The sequence below is a fragment of the Nicotiana sylvestris genome, chromosome 10 (genome assembly GCF_000393655.2).
Source record: "Nicotiana sylvestris chromosome 10, ASM39365v2, whole genome shotgun sequence".
Classification (NCBI taxonomy): Eukaryota; Viridiplantae; Streptophyta; class Magnoliopsida; order Solanales; family Solanaceae; genus Nicotiana; species Nicotiana sylvestris.
Window position 1 is genome coordinate 11,033,050 of NC_091066.1, and position 20,094 is coordinate 11,053,143.

At 37.4% G+C, this 20,094-nt stretch overlaps 3 protein-coding genes across 3 annotated transcripts; 2 read left to right on the plus strand and 1 right to left on the minus strand.

Annotated features, from left to right (window-relative positions):
* The first annotated feature begins 4,976 nt into the window (after positions 1-4,976).
* On the plus strand, positions 4,977-5,573 carry LOC138878998 (uncharacterized). The gene has a single exon (XM_070158569.1). It carries the CDS (start codon positions 4,977-4,979, stop codon positions 5,571-5,573), a length of 597 nt encoding a protein of 198 aa, XP_070014670.1.
* Positions 5,574-6,235: 662 nt separating this feature from the next.
* Positions 6,236-7,768, plus strand: LOC138878999 (uncharacterized). The gene is made up of 5 exons (XM_070158570.1): positions 6,236-6,481; positions 6,578-6,743; positions 6,888-7,253; positions 7,347-7,555; positions 7,613-7,768. Exons 1-5 carry the CDS (start codon positions 6,236-6,238, stop codon positions 7,766-7,768), a joined length of 1,143 nt encoding a protein of 380 aa, XP_070014671.1.
* Positions 7,769-12,424: 4,656 nt separating this feature from the next.
* Positions 12,425-15,691, minus strand: LOC138879000 (uncharacterized). The gene is made up of 2 exons (XM_070158571.1): positions 15,277-15,691; positions 12,425-12,489 (listed from the first exon to the last, which is right to left on the minus strand). The coding sequence occupies exons 1-2, from the start codon at positions 15,689-15,691 to the stop codon at positions 12,425-12,427; spliced, it is 480 nt and encodes a 159-aa protein (XP_070014672.1).
* Positions 15,692-20,094: the final 4,403 nt, after the last annotated feature.

Below are 20,094 nucleotides of genomic sequence, written 5' to 3' on the forward strand. Positions count from 1 at the left end.
TCCTGGAAATAAACTGTTGGGTTCTAAATGGATCTTTAAGAGGAAAATGAAAGATGATGACACTATTGATAAATATAAGGCAAGACTTGTGGTCAAAGGGTATAGACAACGAGAAGACCTTGACTATTTTGATATATACTCTCCAGTTACAAGAATTACGTCCATACGAACGTTAGTAGCGTTAGCTGCAGTTTATGGTCTTGAAATTCATCTAATAGACGTTAAGACGACCTTCTTAAATGGAGAGTTGGAGGAAGAAATCTACATGGAATAACCTGAAAGGTTTGTGGTTCCAGGTAAAGAAAAGAAGGTATGTAGACTTGTTAAGTCCCTTTACGGACTAAAACAAGCACCCAAACAGTGGCATGTAAAATTTGACCAAATAATGTTGTTAAATAATTTTAAGATAAATTAATGTGATAAATGTGTGTACATTAAAAAATTTCCAAATCACATAGTCATTGTTTGCTTATATGTGGATGATATGCTGATAATGAGTAATGACATTTCCAACATAAATGCGACTAAGCATATGCTAACTAGCAAGTTTGATATAAAGGACTTGGGAGTTGATGATTTAATTCTTGAGACTAAGATCCTTAAGACTCCTCAAGGTCTGGCATTGTCACAATCTCATTATATTAAGACGGTACTTGAAAAATTCAAGCAAGTAGGGTTTAAAGTTGCAAAGACTCCAATTAACGTGAATCTTGCATTAGCAAAGAACAAAGGCCAAAGCATATCACAATTGAATTATGCTCGTGTGTTAGGATTCTTAATGTATATAATGAATTGTATACGACCAGATATAGCTTGTGCTATAAATAAATTAAGTCGATATATGAGCAATCCATGTCAATCTCATTGGATGGCAATGAAACAAATTTTGGGATATTTAGAACATACCCAGGACTTTGCTTTGTACTACAGTAAATATCCTGCGGTGATTGAGGGATACTGTGATGTAAATTGGATCACCGGTTCAACTAATTCTAAGTATACAAGTGGATATGTATTCACAATAGGTAAAGGAGCGGTATCTTGGAAGTCGTCCAAACAAACTTGTATTGCCCGCTCTATATTGAAGGCTGAGTTCATAGCCTTAGATAAAGCCGGTGAAGAAGTTAAATGGCTCCAAAATTGCTTGGAAGACATTCCATTTTGGCCCAAACCGTTGGCACCAATATGCATACATTGCGATAGTCAAGTGGAAATTGGAAAAGCAGGGAACGTTATGTATAACGGTAAATCTCGTCATATATGACGAAGACATTAGGCAACTACCCTCTAGGGAAATTATCACAATTGACTATGTAAAATCAAGCGATAATGTGTCGGATCCACTAACAAAAGGCCTAACTAGAGAGTTAGTTGAGAAATTATCAAAGGGAATGGAACTATGGCCGAGAACAAATCATTGTGGCAGTAAGTCTACCTAAAAGACTGGAGATCCCAAGATCTAGGTTCAATGAGATAAAAAAAGTCATTAATGACAGTTCAACATTGTCAACTAAAATTTTGATTCGTTCTCATGATGAGACAATATTCAGTATCAAGGATAAAGTATTAAGGCTTTTTAATGATTTCTAAATTTGATACGGGATATATCAAATAGTGTATCTATGAGATGACACGTTTAGGAATCGCCTATGTAAGTGTGAAGTGTTAGCCGCTTCAAGGAGAATTTGGTAAGGCCAGTTCTCTATGTACTTATGAAACAGCGGTGTTCATGGCTGAAATGAACACTACAATGAGAACCAAAGATGGTTAAGGGTTGATAGTGTGACTTATGGTTGTCTAGGTGTACGTCAAAGTTCGACGGTGTAAAGATATCAAATCTACTAATTGACTGAGTATATCCGATATAAGTTCACTACAGAAAGTTCAAAGGGAAACCTACTTATCCAGATGTGATTAATCCTTACTTGCGAATTACACAGTTTTTCATGCATATTTCCGTGATATAGCCATTACCCATTCATGTGGAGGATTGTTGAGGTTTTAAGCTAAAATAGGCTTAAAAGAGGGTGAATGAGAAATGGAGGGAAAATGAAATATTTGAGATTCATTTGAGATTCCCTCCTTGTCAATGGGACATTGTCCCATATTGGAAGAGGAAAAGGTTTTTGATAGGTATATATACAATTGCTCTTCTTTTAGCTCTTAAAGGGTTAAGAAGAAAGCAAGTCTCGCGCAGTCATCGTCATCATCGCTCGCTCGGCTCGGGTTCGGGTTCGGGTTCGACTTTGACTTCGGCTTCAGATTCGGATTCAGTCAAATGATCTATTGATTGATTTATTTTTTGGACCAAATATTTTTGTTAATAGTAAATATTAACAATATTAAATCCAATGAATATTAACATTAAATCCAACGAAATATTAGTCGTTATCCATTTTCCGTTTTTGTAACGGAAAAGTTAAGGTTCCTCTTCAATTCCCGGTTTATTGTTGCGTAAATAGCTATTTATTTTATGGCATTTATGTTATGGCCATTTTACATAAACAACCCTTCTGAAGAATTGCACCTCTTCAGTTTTAGCTCAACATTGACTATAAATACTAGTCCATTCTCTCAGATTTTTCATACGATTTTCTCAGTCTTTTCCTTTCTTCTGCTATATTTTAACTTCAAAGAAAGCAACAGTAAGTGTGATTTGCTACCGAACTTTGTGTTCGCCGAAACACTGGGGTTTGAAGTACCACTACACCAGTATGTAATTCGTTCTATCCTGGGAGGAAATAATCTACAACCTTGGGTACTAGGAGGGGGTTAAATTATATTGGGAAAAATCAAATTAATTATGTTCTGACATATCTTGACACATGAACCAGTAAAGGAATGACAGTTGGCGAAGAATAGTTGAAGAGGCATTAACTTTAACCAGGCACGGGAAAAGATCCAAGAAAGTCAGAAGGGATAAGTGCCCGAACCTCTTGATATTTTGAAGAGGCATTGGAAGAATGAACCTAAATAGCAAAAGGGGTATAAATACGTGTTATCGGTAATTAATAACCATTAATTATGGAAACCGTTATAGAATCTGTATTGAAACAGTTACGCTTGCCAATTATAACGCTATATTAAATGCCATTAATTGTCCATAATGACTCCATTCATGAAAGGAGAAAAACGTATTACTTAGAAATAGCTATAAAAGGTGAGGAATGAACATTTGTAACGACATAAAATACTATTAGAATACATTGATTTACTTTGCTTTCTTCTACTTATTTTGCTATCAGTAAAGTCAATTTCTTTTATTTATTCTATATTTGATTATCAGTAACCCGAGTTCTTCTAAAAATAAGCTTTGATCGAAATTCCTATTTTTGGCTAAACAAATTGGTTCTGTTGCTGGGACTCTGATAATCTTCTGTTTTCCAAATTGATTCTTTTATAAAAACAATCATGTCGAATGTCAATGACAATAACCAATAAAATTTACCACTCCAAGGATATCCACAACATCAGTTGAACGAACAAGATGACAGAACTCCACCTCCTTCGCCACAACATTCTCAGTGGCAATCACGAGAGGGGACTCCTAACATATCTGAATCAAATGAAAATGATAGACTTGCAAATGATCAAGTTATCAATGACGCTCTTAAAAAATTAATTTCCCAACAAGTCAACAATGCTCTTCAGGCTTTTACCAGCCAATTGCCGGTTGTTCCGCCAACACCAACTCCAAACAACAACACCCTGGAAAATCCTCGCTCCGGACTCATTAATTCAGGCACCGGAGGACCCCCAACGAATCTCGTGATGGAGAACCAGGTAACACAGTTAATTCTGATTTACAAAATTTAGTATTAACTTTGTAGAAATAGCTCAAGGAGTAGAGCGACCGCATAGAGCAAATACCTGGAGTGTTGCCTATAATCAACGGAATATACATGGATAAATACTCACAATAACCTTGGAAGCCAAGTGCTGCTTCTCTACCAATACTGAAGAAATTCAAGAAGCCCGATATTTCGAAATATGATTGAACAACTGATCCACGAGATCACATAACTGCATTCACAACTGGTGTAAAGGGCAACGACTTGACCAAGCAAGAAATTGAATAAGTTTTGGTCAAAAAATTCGGTGAAACCTTCACCAAGGGAGCATTAACATGGTACTCTCTTTTACCCAAAAATTCAATAGATTCTTTTTCTGAGCTTGCAGATTCATTTATCAAAGCATACTCGGGAGCTCAAAAAGTTGAAAAAAGAATGGAGGATATTTTCAAAATAAAATAAGGAGATATGGAGCTGCTTCGGGAATTCGTAGATAAGTTCCAGTATGAGAGGATGATGCTACCACATGTACCTGATAACTGGGCAGCTATGGCATTTGCAAGTAATTTAAATGAGAAAAGTTCAGAAGCCACGAGGAGACTCAAGGAAAGCTTACGAGAATTTCCAGCAACAACTTGGAATGATGTTTATAATAGATACATCACGAAGCTACAAATAGAAGAAGATACCATTATTCAAACTCAAAAGGATGAAAAGGTGAGTTCAAGACGAGCTGAAACTGAAAAGAGGTCTGATAAAAACAGGTACGAACCTTATATGGGACCAGCAGGGAGAAACTCACGTTCAAAACAAGATAACTCAAGGTACGGTCATAGATCAAGAGACAGAGAATCAGGTTCATCATCAAGGTTCAGAAAAGAGCAAAACACATGAGAGACGCGAGATGATGGAAGAAACTTGAAGGCAAAGTTTGGCGGTTACAGTTTTAATGTTAGTACGTCAGAGTTAGTGGCAATATTAAGAAGCATGTGAGACAAGGTACGATGCCCAAGGGAAATGAGATCCAACCCGAATAGGAGAAATCCTGATTTTGGTGTGAGGTAAAGTTGAACATTTATTAAAGCAAGGATATTTGACTGACCTATTTGGTGAGAAGGGGAAGCAAGCCTATATGAAAAACATGTAGGAACCTCTTAAATCCCCTTCACCAAAAAAGGACAGTTAATGTTAAGAAGAGGAGAGGAAATTAATGGCGTAACATTTATGACAGCCAAGAAGGTTTCAAAAATTACAGTTACACACGAGAAGCGAGTTCGACGGGTTTTAGAAGAAGAAAGTATTACGTTTGATGATGCAGACGCAGATGACTTGCTAACCTCACACAATGATGCACTGGTAATATCTTTACTTGTACATGACACTAATGTGAAACAAGTTTTGATTGATCCAGGTAGCTCCATGAATATCATCCTACTAAGGGTGGTAAATGAAATGCAAGCTGAAGATAAGCTGATACCCAAGGCGCACACTTTATCTGGTTTTGACAACTCGAGCGTCGTAATAAAAGGGGAGATAGTACTCACCACATTCGTAGAAGGAGTTGTCAAAGACACAAAATTTCAGGTGGTAGAGATGGACATGGCTTACAATATGATTCTCGGAAGACCATGGATTCATGAAATGGATGTTGTTCCATCTACCCTGCATCAAGTTATTAAATTCCCTTCACAATGGGGAATATGGCAAATCCGTGGTGACCAGCAAGTGTCTAGGAGCATTAATTCCGTGGCAGATTCAAGTGCAAAAAATGAAGAGAAATAGCAATCATAGAATCTAGTTGAGGATGTTGCAACACAAGCCTCAACTGAGCACGGGCGAACAGATGTAGACTCGAGGCCCTATACCATCCAAGAGCTAGAGGAAAATGAAAACATCAAAACAACGATTGAGGAATTGGAAGCTGTAATACTATTTGCACCCTGGCCTGAAAGGAAAGTCTACATTGGGGCCAACCTAAGCCAAGAAATGAAAGGCAAGTTGACTGAGTTTTTGAAAACTAACGTGGATTGTTTTGCCTGGTCCTATTCTGATATGACAAGAATACCTCCGCAAGTGATGACCCACAAGTTAAACGAAGATCCATCGTACCCACATGTTAAACAAAAGAAGAGAAATCAAGGATCTTTTAAAAATCAGGTGATCCAAGATGAGGTACAAAAACCTTTGAAAATTGGGTCCATCCGCGAGGTAAAATATCCAAATTGGTTAGCTGATACTGTAATAGTGCCTAAAAAGAATTGTAAGTGGCGAGTTTGTGTAGATTATAATGACCTAAACAAAACTTGTCCTAAATATTCTTTTCCATTACCTCATATAGATCAACTAATTGATGCCACTGCAGGACATGAATTGTTAAGTTTTTTAGATGCATATTCAGGCTATAATCAAATAAAAATGGATCCCAAGAACATTAAGGGAAAAACATGAAGGTCTACATAGATGATATGCTAGTCAAGTCACAACAAGCAGGGGATCATATCCAACACTTGTCTAATACATTTCAGATTCTTCGTAAATTTAACATGAAGTTAAACCCTGAGAAATGTGCATTTGGAGTTGCGTCGGGTAAGTTCTTGGTATTTCTCGTTTCTAACTGTGGCATTGAAGTAAATCCCAAACAGATTAAAGCTATCGAGGAAATCCCTGATACACTAACAAGCAAAAAGGAAGTACAAAGACTGATAGGGAGAATAGCAGCTTTAGGAAGATTCATTTCCAAATCATCAGAAAAATGCTTCATGTTCTTTTCAGCTCTAAAAAAATAGGATCAATTCGAATGGTCTGAGGAATGTCAACAAACACTTAAAAATTTGAAAGTATACTTGTCAAATCCATCGTTGCTTGCAAAACCAAAAGATGGGGAGAAACCACTCAACAACCTTGTTGTTTCAGAAGTGGCAGTAAGTGTTGTGTTAGCTCGTGAAGACCAAGGTAAACAGTCTCCAATTTATTATGTTAGCAAGTCATTATTAGATGCTGAGACTCGGTATCCTCATCTAGAAAAACTTACACTTGCATTAATTATGGCATCTAGGAAGTTAAGACCTTATTTTCAATGTAATCCCATCTCTACAGTGACTGCCTATCCCTTGTGTAATATATTGCATAAGCATGAGTTATTGGGTAGATTAGACAAGTGGGTCATAGAGCTAAGTGAATATGACATTACATATCAACCTAGAACCGCAATAAAGTCGCAAGTGCTAGCAGATTTTGTGGCAGATTTTAGCCAAGGGATACAACTAGAAGCAAAAAAAGAACTACAGGTATTCAATGGGTCTAATCCAGGAACTTGGACTTTATTTATTGATGGTTCATCAAATGTAAAAGGGGCATGTCTAGGTATTGTTTTCGTACCACCTACGGGGGAAACCATACGACAAGCCATAAAATGTTACCATATTACTAACAATGAGGCAGAGTATGAAGCTGTGATTGCAGGTTTAGAACTGGCCCGAGAGATTGGCATAGAACAGGTCGTAATCAAAAGTGATTCACAGCTTGTAGTTAACTAGATTATGGGGACTTATACAGCCAGAGAGGCAAGGATGCAGCAATACCTGAAAAAGGCACGTGATCTGGTTAGGCAATTCCAAACTTGGAAAGTCGTGCAGATACCGAGAGAGGAAAATGCCGAAGCAGACGCCCTAGCTAATCTTGCATCCGTTGCAGAAATAACAAATGATGAAAATGCTTCTGTAATTCATTTATTTCATTCAGTACTTGATCAAGACAAAAACGAGGTAAATTTCAATAATTTAACTTAGGATTGGAGGAACGAGATTGTTACTTTTTTGCAGTATGGGATTTTACCTGAAGATAAGAAAAAAGCTCAAGCACTTCGTAAAAAAGCTGCTCAATGTTGTTTAAAGCAAGGCAATCTTTATCGTAAAATGTTCGGTGGTCCTCTAGCAAGGTGCCTCAGACCTTCTCAAACAGAATATATGATGAGATAAATACACGAGTGACATTGTGGAAATCATGCGGGAGGAAGCTCTTTAGTAAAACCCATGATTAGAGCTAGCTATTATTGGCCAAAAATGGAACAAGACGCGGAAAATTTTGTGGCTAAATGTGACAAGTGCCAAAGATACGGTAACAACATGCATCGACCTGCTGAATTGTTGTATCTGGTTATTGCAACGTGGCCTTTTATGAAATGGGGGATGGATATAGTGGGTCCACAACCCCAAGCCAAAGGCAAGGTAAGATTTTTGTTAGTACTCACTAATTACTTTACTAAGTGGGTAGCAGTAGGAGATTTTAAGCAGGTGCGAGAAAAAGAGATTAGAGATTTCATTTGGCGAAACATCATATGCCGATTTGGTGTGCCAAAGGAGATCGTATGTGATAACAGCCCGCAATTTATAGGTGTACAAATCACAGAATTTTTTCAAAGTTGGCAAATTAAAAGGATTACTTCAACACCTTACCATCTGGTGGGTGATGGACAAGCTGAATCCACAAATAAAGTCATTATCAACAACTTGAAGAAAAGATTAGAGGAATCTAAAGGCAATTGGCCAGAGGTGCTACTTGGGATCTTGTGGGCTTATCGAACAACCGCAAAAACAAGTACGGGGGAAACACCATTCTCACTTGTATATGGAGCTGCAGCTTTAATTCCAATCGAGATAGGGGAACCAAGAACGAGATACACTCAAGCAGCGGAGGAGTCAAATGAAGAAGAGATGCGAGTAAACTTGGACTTACTTGAAGAAAGGAGAGAAGTTGCATTAATAAGGATGGCAGCGCAAAAACAAGTTATGGAATGATACTACAACCGGAAAGCTCATCTCAGATACTTTAAGATTGGGGACTTCGTACTCAAGAAAGTTTTCCAATCAACGAGGGCAGATAATGCAGGAAAGCTAAGTCCAACTTGGGAAGGACCTTATAAGATTCACGGTATCGTAGGAAAAAGAGCATACGAACTGGAAACAATGGATGACAAGATTCTACCTTCAAATTGAAATGTTGTTCATCTAAAGAGATACTATTTCTATGGAAAGGGAATACCCACCGGCTGGTACCTTCAAATGAAAACTTTATCAAAGTTATTTCAAGAAACATGTGTGTTCCTATTACTTTTTCTTATATTTACACCGTTACGAAGTTGAGATGTCTTCTTCATTTAGTGTCGTATATAAAAGGGCTCTCTTTTATAATTTCATGTCTGATTCAAAGATACATGAAGTTAGTATAGCATTTTATAAAAAAAATGCAAAAAGGGTATAACGAAAACCCATTAATCAAAAAGCAAGATCTTGAATTTATATAATAAGACAAGGCAAATCGAGTAAAACAGGAACTCAGGATAATTAAGTTGAAATAAAAACTTTATAATATTAAGTTTAGACTAAGTACGAACTTAGTCATAAACTGATTGAAACTTTTACAAAATGCCCCGAAAAGGTCTGGGGACTTGTCATTTCCAAAAACTAAACCCCCAAATGGGACCAGGGGTAAAACCAAATTCCACTAAGAAAAAAAAAGAAAAGGAGTTAACCTTCTTAAAACTTTCACTGGGGGGCGGAAGAAGAGTCTAAAGCAGCATCATCAACAGGCTCGACTTGATTTGAAAGAGCTGGGACATTCACCGTGCCTATATCATTTTCAACATGCTCAAGAGTATCAACCATGAGAGAATGAAAATCTTGGCTTTGCTGAGTTTTTTCAATGGTCTCTTTTATTTTGGCTAACTCAGTATCCAAGTTAAAACCCTCTTGGCTAGCCTCCACAAGGGTATCATGGCGTGTGTTTAAAATAGTCCAACTCACTTTAATAGCAGTCTTGTCCTCAAGGATCTCAGAATCTCTCTCCCATTGATCAATCTCGTTTTTAAGCATTTCTTTCTCGGCCAAAGCAGCATTATAAGAAGATTGCAGAGGGGCAAGTGAACTTTTAAAAACCTGACCTTATCAGAAGACTCATGAAGATCTTCTTGGGTCTGGGTAAGTGTTTGCATAAGTTCACCGGAGTAAACCTCTTTCTCATTTAGCAATGCCTTCAACCCTCTAATCTCTTCACTGGCTTTGGAGAGTTGCTTAGAAAATGATGTCTCGAGGAGATTTTTGTCCTCGTCAGCTTGATTTGAGGAAGCCTTCTCAACTGCTAACTCTGAAGTCAAAACCTTCAATTGCTGCTCTAAGGTGCACTTGTTCTCTTCTAACACTTCCATATCAAGTTGAAGGTTTTCATATTGTTCTTTCCAGTTGTCTGCTTCAATCTGATAATCGTGCATTAACTGCTCCGTATGAGAAACCCTCTTCATCATCTTTGTGCCAATAAGATTGATCTAAAAAATAAGAAAGGGGTAAGAACCTAAATAAAAGAAGGATGGAATAAAGTGGAAAAGAAGTAAATACCTTTAACGATGATTGTACTATGCATTCATCCAAGTCAAAGAGTTATGACTCTCAAGCTTAGACCTTTCAACTGGACCGATCAGGGGTTTCAACCATACGTCAGCCTGACCTAACTTTTTCAGAAGATTGCCATCGGCAGGGACCTCGATGGTAATTTGCTTCATTGCTCCACTTCCACTCAAAGAACCAACCTCAGTATGAGAAACAGTAGCAGTGGGAGTTGTAGAGGAAGTTAAAACAACTTGGGCGGAGCAGAAACAGTAGCAGTAGCAACTGGAAAAGAACTCACCACAGTGACAGGCATGGTAAAAGAAGCAAGGGGTACTTCATCAGAAACTAAATCCAAGTTCTCACTATCAAACCCACGAGAAAAAAGCTGATCATTAGAGTTACGAGCAACCACAAGAGTATCATCGTCAGAGCTCACCAGGGTGGCTTCAACAGGCTCGGTTGTAAGAGCAGAACGAGGAGGAGTCACTTCATTATCTGAAATGATGCGTTTTCTGGCCCGCGGTCTTTTAACCAAGGAACTTCCATCCTGTTCCTTTTCCTCCCCAAAATCCCGAGTTGTATCATCTTTCCTTTTCGATGAAGAACCCAAGATTATCTCTTGAGCTCTTTCCAAAGAAACTCTAGAAGCCGCAACTACTTCAGCAGTTACACCACGTATGGGAAACCCTGATAAAAAGAAAGGTTAAATAAATTTTAAGGGAGAGTTGAATGAAAATATTAAAAGGAGGGGGGTAAAGCATTTACCATGAGTTTTAACCTTCCAACCAAACCGGTGTAAAAGATTTTTCCAAGATCTAACTTCCATCGGAGCAACAGATAATAACTTTTCTACCCAACCACGGAAATTGGGAATCTCGTCAACAGTTCTCATGGTTGCTGAAAAAAGGAAAAGTTAAACAACCGCGGGAAAAGTAAACCCTTTCCAAATAAAAAAAGAGGAAAATTACAAAAGTAAAACTTACGTGCAAAATTTCACTTTTCAGGGAATGGAACATTTTTTTCACCTACTAAACCAACAGTAGGGGCAGCAACAAACCTGGCATACCAGCCACGGTCCATGTCATCTTCAGGGCTAACTAGCACTCTTTTACTTCTCGCCACTAAAGTGAAGATCTCATGGCGGAAAAGCTTAGGAGAATAGAGATGGATCAAATGGAAGAAAGTAAAAGGCAAATTAGCCATCTTTGTTAAGTGCTTTAAACAAGCAACAACCCTCCACACAATGGGGCCAATTTGTCCTAGACAAATGTTAAAAAAACGGCAAAACTCAATGATACAGGGTCAATGGGATGTTTAAAATTCAATGTAAAGGGATATGTATACACAAAGAAAAACCCGGTCAAGTAAGATGTAATTCTTTGGTTTGCATTAGGAATTATGATGGGGAAATCAGGTCTCCAATGGCAATCCCTATGAACAATAGAGATTAAACCTTCGGTAATTTGAGAAGGATAAACATCATCACGGTCTAAATAAGACATAGAAGAAACTTGGTTTCTAATCGATTCTCTATCAGTATAAAAGGATAGTTCAATATGGATAATCTCATCTACTAGAGGCTCACGAACTGGTGCATTAGAATCTTTACTTCTAGATGAAGGTTTATGAGAAAGAGAACCCCTAGTTCTACAAGGAGGAGTAGAACTCACTGGAGGTAAAGAAGCACCCCGTACAGATGAAGATCCTAAACTACGTAATCTTCCCCCTCTTGTGCTTCTAACAGGAACAAGAGGAAGTTTATCAACAATGGGGACTCCTCGAGGATTAGGGTTCGAAGAAGACATGGTTGTACGAGGAAGAAGAAAACAAGAATGAATATTCTAAGATGGGTAACTTTTTATGAAAAAGACAAAGGCAAAAGCTATATTTATACTCAGGAGCAACCGTCAAAGGGAAAGGTATAATGATGGAAACTATCGCTTCGTAATTAATGAAGCCGCAACAAAGCCCTAAAAGATGCTGAAGAGTTGCAGATCTAATCAGAGAATGCCACGTGTCACAAGCATTAAATGAAGTGACACATGAAGCGTCGGTTCCAGAGAAGGTATAATGGCGGCAAAAATTCCAGCTTTAATGAGATCAACTTCCCAAATATTCTATTGCTGAATAAATAGCAAGTGGCGGGACTATCTGTATTGGGAAAAATTAAATTAATTATGTGCTGACATGGATTGACACGTGGACCAGTAAAGGAATGACAGTTAGCGAAGAATAGTTGAAGAGGCATTAACTTTAAACAGGCACGGGCAAAGATCCAAGAAAACCAGAACGGATAAGTGATCGAACCTCTTGAAATTCTGAAGAGGCATCAGAAGAATGAATCTAAATAGCAAAAGGGATATAGATACGTGTTATCGGTAATTAATAGGCATTAATTACGGAAAACGTTACAGAATCTATATTGAAACAATTACGATTGCCAATTATAATGTTACATTAAATGCCATTAATTGTCCATAATGACTCCATTATGAAAGGAGAAAAACGTATTACTTAGAAATAGCTATAAAAGGTGAGGAATGAACATTTGTAACGACACGAAATACTATTAGAATACACTGATTTACTTTGCTTTCTTCTACTTATTTTGCAATCAGTAAAGTCAATTTCTTTTATTTGTTCTACATTTGATTATCAGTAACCCGAGTTCTTCTAAAAATAAGCTTTGATCGATATTCCTATTTTTTGGTTAAACATAAATTCCTTAAGGAAACAGTGTGAATTCAGTGGACTCGGATTAACTTCTGTTTCATTTATATTTCTGTTTATATATTATTTTATTTTCTTCAAAAAAAAATTTACAAAGAGTTCTAAAGGTAAGATCAAAGTATATCGCGTCCATGACCTGTTGCATAAGTTCTGCAAGGAGAAAGCAAAGGAAAAGAATCTTCTCTTATTGATTAAACATATTCCAATTAATAGTACTCTTTTGGTTTAATAAATTAAATGGTCAAGTTATATTGACAATTACTCTTATAATTTTACTAATATCTCTATATATTCGCTGGGAGCAAAATGCCAATTCTTTTCGACGCATGTCCATATATGGTGAAGGGTATCGTATTGGAGAATGGAGCTCGTACTGGTCACATATTGGCTCCATAATTTTGCATAAGGGTATCGTATTGGAGGATGCCTTTCCTTACCTTGAACGCTTGGTTTTGCATCACTGGATCGATCTTGAGTAGATCCCTTCTTGTTTCTAAGACATCTGTTGTCTAAAGTCAATTGAGGTAAGCTATTGCAGCAAATATGTCGTCAAGTCAGCAAGGATATATGGGAAACACAAGTTGAAGATTGTCAGAATTCTGGTTTCGAGATGTTTATAGGAGACGAAAATCCCAATTCAGATTCAGGTCTCATTTTAAAACTCTGTTAAATCAATTCTCCAATTTCTCGGACGTGCCTTTTGCTAATTATATACTCCATCCGTTCCAATTTATGTGAACTGTTTGACTGAGCACGAAATTTAAGAAAAAAATAAAGACTTTTAAAATTTGCAGTTCTCAACAAGTCAAAATATTTGTATGGCTATAATTCTTTTGAAACTTGTGGTGGTAAACATGCCAGAGTATTTGTGTGGTTATCAAAACTTTTCATTAAGCATAGAATCGAAAGTTTAAGCTAAACTATTTCCAAATTTACAAAGAAGATTATTTTTTTTGGAACGGACCAAAAAGGAAATATGTTCACATAAACCAGAATAGGGGAGTATCTTTTATTTGACACCTTGGTTAAATAAAAACAATTCCAGATGATTGCTTATGCAAATGATTAATATAGCAAGGCCGAGGGGCTGGTAGCTAGAAGCTGGAATCTTACGTATTTACTTATCTAGACTAACATTTTTGGCATACGTATATTGAATAGTAGTAATGCTATCTATCTTTTCTGACGACATGACCTTTGATAGGAAGGTGCTGAGGTCAAGCATTAGGGTTGTAGGTTAGGAGATAGTCAAGTCCAGGGGTGAGATTAGTTTGATAGGGGTAGTCTTAGAAGGGGTTTATGTTGTGTTCTCCCTGTCCTCACGTTTTCATAGCGTCGGGCTTATTTTTCTGGTTTTGTTATTACATTTCAACTATTTTCTAGTTCTTATGATGCTAATATTATCTCTTTGGTCAGAATAGGGGAGTATCTTTTATTTGACACCTTGGTTAAATAAAAACAATTCCAGATGATTGCTTATGCAAATGATTAATATAGCAAGGCCGAGGGGCTGGTAGCTAGAAGCTGGAATCTTACGTATTTACTTATCTAGACTAACATTTTTGGCATACGTATATTGAATAGTAGTAATGCTATCTATCTTTTCTGACGACATGACCTTTGATAGGAAGGTGCAGAGGTCAAGAATTAGGGTTGTAGGTTAGGAGATAGTCAAGTCCAGGGGTGAGATTAGTTTGATAGGGGTAGTCTTAGAAGGGGTTTATGTTGTGTTCTCCCTGTCCTCACGTTTTCATAGCGTCGGGCTTACTTTTCTGGTTCTGCTTATTTCTAGTACTAATATATTGCCCCCCCCCCCTCTTCTCGCCTTTTTCATCTTCTTGAGCCGAGGGTTTTTTGGAAACAACCTTTCTATTCTTTCGGGGTAGGGGTAAGGTCTGCATACACACTATCCTTCTCATACCCCACTTGTAGGATTTTATTGGGTCTGGGTCGTTGTTGTTGTGGCTATCTATCTTTATAAAAAATGATTACTTTAACTCTGGAAATGACTCATCTAAACCAGTTAGTCTTTGTGAACGCAAACGCTTAACTAGGAACTGCCCTTCTGATAACTATTCTTTGTTCAAGACGAAAAGTATATGAGTTGATTGAAATGACTATTATATGCTGGACGATCAATAATAAGGCATGTCTTTTTTATGAACTAAACTATCTACAGCAAAATTAGTTGTCATTTTTTTTTGTTGGAATGAAATTTTTTTATTCTATCACCGGAACAAGTACAATGAAGAAAAGCAAAACATCTCTAACACCTGACTATATATAAATCTGTACTTACTCGTCTAAGCACAAGTAAGTCTGATTGTATCCTATACTGTGCATATAGTATTTCTATCTTCTATTTAGCTATATACTTCTTCTATCCTTGTTCTGCTTCCTTTTGTTGATTATCTCCATCACACGAACTCTGCATTCCTTTTTTATCTGGTCACATAACTTGCTAGGCCTAGGCACAGAACTTTGCCATAAAGCTTTGTTTCTCCCCTTCCATATGTGGTAGCTCAATGCAGCCAGTACAGCATAGGAGAACTCCCTTCTAAATTTGTTTCCCATTTTCCTACCAATTCTTTTCCATAGATGCTGCCCTTCATAGTTTGTTATTTTTATCTTCAGCCACTGAAGAACTTCATTAATACACAGCTTAGAGAAGTGACACTCATAGAACAGGTGCTCTATTGATTCTGGGGCATTTCCACATAATACACATAGGCCATCTAAGTTGATCCCTCTTTTAGCCAGCCTATCTTTGGTTAGCAGCTTCCTTTGCATCATCAGCCAGCAAATGAAGCTATGTTTTGGAATATTTTACATATTCCAAACCCATCTCCCCCAATGGCAAGTATCCAGATTTCCTCTCAGCCATGAGTTCCCTTTCATAATTGTATATCTACCTGTTTGCATTTGCCATCCTCCCTGGTTATATCCCCCTGCAAGCTTGTCTCTTATATGGCAAATTTTCTTCCAATACCAACTACTATCCTGGGGTACACTATAGCCACCAATCAGTATTCTTTAAGTATATATGATTGATCCATTTTACCCACAGAGAATAAGCTTTTGTTGATATATCCCAAACATACTTCCCTATTGCAGCTTCATTCCAGACTATACAATCTTTTATTCATATCTCTCCCTCTTGCCTGGGCCTACAAACAAGATCCCAGACCACTAATGGTCTTCTGTTTGTCTCATCTTTGCCATTCCATAGATAATTCCGACAGATTGATGTAATTCTTTTGAGCACTGCTTTGGGAAGTAGAAAGATCGATGCCCAGTACGTGTGGAGATGCATCAACACTGCATTAATCATTTGCACTCTTCCAGCATAAGACAAATGCTTTGAACCCCAACTCCTTATTCTTGTTATTATTTTATCTACTAGTACTTGACAATCCATTTTCGATAGCTTTTTCAATGAAATTGGGACCCCTAAGTATTTGAAAGGAAGGCTGCCTTTACTATATCTAGTTATTTCATATAGATTCTCTATCTCCTGAGTTTCCATGTTAACAGTATATATGTTCGATTTCCCTGCATTAGTTGTTAGCCCTGAAGAATTGGAGAATATTGGCAGTCCCCTTAATATCAGCATAATAGATTGGTATTCACCTTTGCAAAACAGTAGCACATCATCTGCAAAGCATGAATGATTAAGCTGCAAGCTTTTGCATTTTGTATGATAGCCAAAACTTTTCTGTTGAGCCACTAACTTCATAATGCTTGTAAAGTACTCCATGCATTCAAACAATAAAGAGGAGATTGGATCCCCTTGTCTTAAGCCTCTCTTCCTCTTATGCCCCCATATAGCCCTCCATTAATTGCCATAGTATATTGGGTAGTTGAGATACATTCCATGATCCACCTTATGAACTTCATAGGGAAATTTAGAGCATGTAATATTTTCTCTACAACTTCCCACTCTATGGAATCATACGTCTTCTTGAGGTCTATTTTTATCAAGCAACTCCTAGTCGTTGCTTTCCTGTTATATAGTCTGACAAGATCTTGACATATCAATATATTCTGCATAATTGTTCGACCAGCTACAAAGGCACTCTGGTATTCAGAGATAATGCTCGGCATGATGGTTTTAAGTCTATTGCATTACATTTTTAGATGATCTTGTATATTGTGTTGCAGCAGGCTATTGGTCTATAATCCCCAACTGCTTCTGCATGGCTACTTTTAGGGATCATTGTAATAACTATGTTATTTATTAACTTCAGCATCTTCCCTGATCTAAAGGACTCAAATACTCCCTCCTCAAGGTCAGTTTTTATAATGTCCCAACTGTCTTTGAAGAATTTGCTACCATATACATCAGGACCCGGGACTTTTTCTCCATCAATTTGCCAGGGAGCTTGTTTGATCTCCTTCTCAGTAAAATCTTCATTTAACATGTTTCGTTGTTCCTCTGTTATTACTGGTCCCTTCCTCAACAAATTACTACAAATATAAGTCCTATATTCTTTTGTAGTTCCCAGAAGTTCTGTGTAAAACTCCACAAATGCCCATGCTATTTCCTCCATAGAAGTGACCATGATACCTTTAGAATCTTTCACTGAAAATATTTTGTTGGCATTTCTTCTGGCTTTCATAAAGCTATGAAAGTATCTGGTATTTTGATCTCCTTGCTTCAGCCACAACACTTTGATTTTTTGCCTTAAGAACTGATCCATTGCTTGTTTTACTCTCCTATATTTGTTTCCCAACTCCTGCTCCTTTGTGACTAACTTCTGGTTAGATGGAATTTGTTGGATCTGTTTTTGACATTGCTCTAATTCTTCCTTAGCCTGTTCTGCTTGTAATTCAATATCACTGAACTTCTTTTTATTCAATTGCTGAAGCATTTTTTTAAGCCTATTAAGCTTCCCCACTAATTGATACATTTTTGTTCCTCTGATTCCATTCTTCCAGCTAGCTTCCACTTTTTGCTTGAATTTCGGATCCATACTACACATGTTGAAATATTTGAAAGGCCTGCTGCTTCTCTGATTTCCATTCCCCCAATTAATTATTGCTGGACTGTGATCAAACAATCCTTCAGTCATATAGTGAACCACTGAAGCTGGCAGCTGTGTCATCCATTCCATGTTTACCAATACTTTGTCAATTCTACTCATTACTCTATCATCTTCACTTTGCTTATTATTCCATGTGTAGAAAGCCCCAGTTGATTTCAGCTCTTGAAAGCAGCATGTATCAACCCATTGCCTAAAATCTCTAATTTCAGCCATTGTCACTGGGCTTCCTATCCTATCTTCCTTGTTCAGAACACTATTAAAATCCCCTATCACAGCCCATGGGCCTTGAGTATGATTGTAAATATCAACTATCTCCTTCCATAGATTTCTCCTAGGAGCCATATCATTATATGCATATATCATAGTTACATATATCATCTTCCCAGTACCTTTGTGCCTCACTTCACAATGTATTAACTGATCTATCGTTCTCAAAATATCTACTTCATATAGCATTGGTTTCCACATCAACCATATTCTCCCCCGTGGGTATTTTGCTAAATTCGTTGTAAACGACCATCCATCACATAGATTAAGAGAAGTTCTATGAGCTTTGGCTCTCTTAATCTTGGTTTCTAGGAGCCCAAACAAGCCAGCACCATTGTTATGCATAAACAGATGAATATTTCTCTGTTTATCTAGCTTATAAGTCCCTTAACATTCCAAAATCCGATCTTATCCATTTGGTAGGGGGTTCTCCCCACCCATCCCATGTTCTGGGCCAACCACATCATGTTCTCCCTCAGGGACAGTAGCACTGATTGCCCCCTGACTTTGTACTACTATATTTTTGTCTAGTATAGCAAAAGCATTCTTGGTAGGGATTGCTTTGTCTTGCACATTCTTTGCCTGAACTGCATTGCCTTCATTTGTTTCTTTCCTTATCACCCTTGCTCTATTTTCTCCCTTGTTATACCCTCCTTCTTTGGATGTCCCATCTCCTGCTTGCTTCTTCTTTTCAATCTGCTTCCCCCTCAATTCTGCTTCTTCTTTGTGCAGTTTCCTACAATCTTGCAGTTCATGTCCAAAGTTTTTACACTTTGGACATAATGTTTGTCTCCATTCATAATATACTTCTTGTTTCACTATTTTCCCATCTCATTCTCAAACATGACTTGTGTTGGGTAAATTTTATTTATTGACACTTCAACCAGTACCCTAACAAATGCAAGTTGCTCCTTATTAGTTGTTGCTCTATCAGCCTTTAATGGCTTCCCTATCATCCCTGATATTTTGGTGAGAGAATTCTTCCCCCAATAGCAAGTTGCTCATTGAGCTGTTTCTGCAAGGTTAGAACTAAATTTTGTAAGTCAGAATTAACTATGTTACCTGGTTCGCCATCGTGAGACTCGCTTGGAGTTCCACCCGTGCCTGAGTTAACGAGCCCAGAACGTGAGTTTTCCAAAGTATTCTGATTCGGAGTTGGTGTTGGTGGTGCAATTGGCAATTGACTGGTAAAAGCTTGAAGAGCATTACTGATTTGCTGAGCAATGAGATTTTTTAAGGCATCATCGAGTGCTTGTTCATTCGCAACTCCAGCATTTTGATTTGCCTCGAATCCATTTTGATTTGCAACTCCATTATTTGTTTTAGAGCCATCTGGAGTTCCTTCTCGTGACTGACGTTGTAAATCACGCGGTGATAGAAGTGGGGTCCTGTCATCCGCATCATTCTCCTGATGTTGAGGATTTTGTTGGTTGTTGTCGTTGTTATTCGACATGGTAAGTTTTTTGATGAAAGAATTGATTAAGAAAGTAAACGATTATCAGATTCCCGGTAACAGAACCAATTTGTTTAACCAAACATAGGGATTTTGATCAAAGCTTTATTTTAGAAGAACTCGGGTTACTGATAATCAAAAATAGAATGAATAAAATAAACTGACTTTAATAATAGTTAGATGAACAGAAGAAAGCGAAGTAAATCAGTATATTTCGATGATATTTTGTGTCATTAAAAATGATCAATCTTCTACTTTTATAGCTATTTCTAGGTAATACGTTTCGTTTCTACCATAATTGAGCCATTATTATCGATTAATGGCATTTAATGACATTTAATGTAACGTTACAATCAGCATTCATATTTGATTCAATACAGATTCCTTAACATTTTCCATATTTAATGCCCAATAGTACGTATCTATAC

What these genes read in the sequence shown, in the direction of transcription:
- LOC138878998 (XM_070158569.1), top strand. Translation starts at nt 4,977, where the DNA reads ATGTTAAGAAGAGGAGAGGAAATTAATGGCGTAACATTTATGACAGCC.
- LOC138878999 (XM_070158570.1), top strand. Translation starts at nt 6,236, where the DNA reads ATGAAGGTCTACATAGATGATATGCTAGTCAAGTCACAACAAGCAGGG. An exon ending in GTTAGCTCGTGAAGACCAAG is followed by an intron (nt 6,744 to 6,887) that starts GTAAACAGTCTC and finishes CCATCTCTACAG; the next exon opens with TGACTGCCTATCCCTTGTGT. An exon ending in GTATGAAGCTGTGATTGCAG is followed by an intron (nt 7,254 to 7,346) that starts GTTTAGAACTGG and finishes GGACTTATACAG; the next exon opens with CCAGAGAGGCAAGGATGCAG.
- LOC138879000 (XM_070158571.1), bottom strand. Translation starts at nt 15,691, where the DNA reads ATGCAAAGGAAGCTGCTAACCAAAGATAGGCTGGCTAAAAGAGGGATC. An exon ending in GCAGAACAAGGATAGAAGAA is followed by an intron (nt 12,490 to 15,276) that starts GTATATAGCTAA and finishes ATGCCTCTTCAG; the next exon opens with AATTTCAAGAGGTTCGATCA.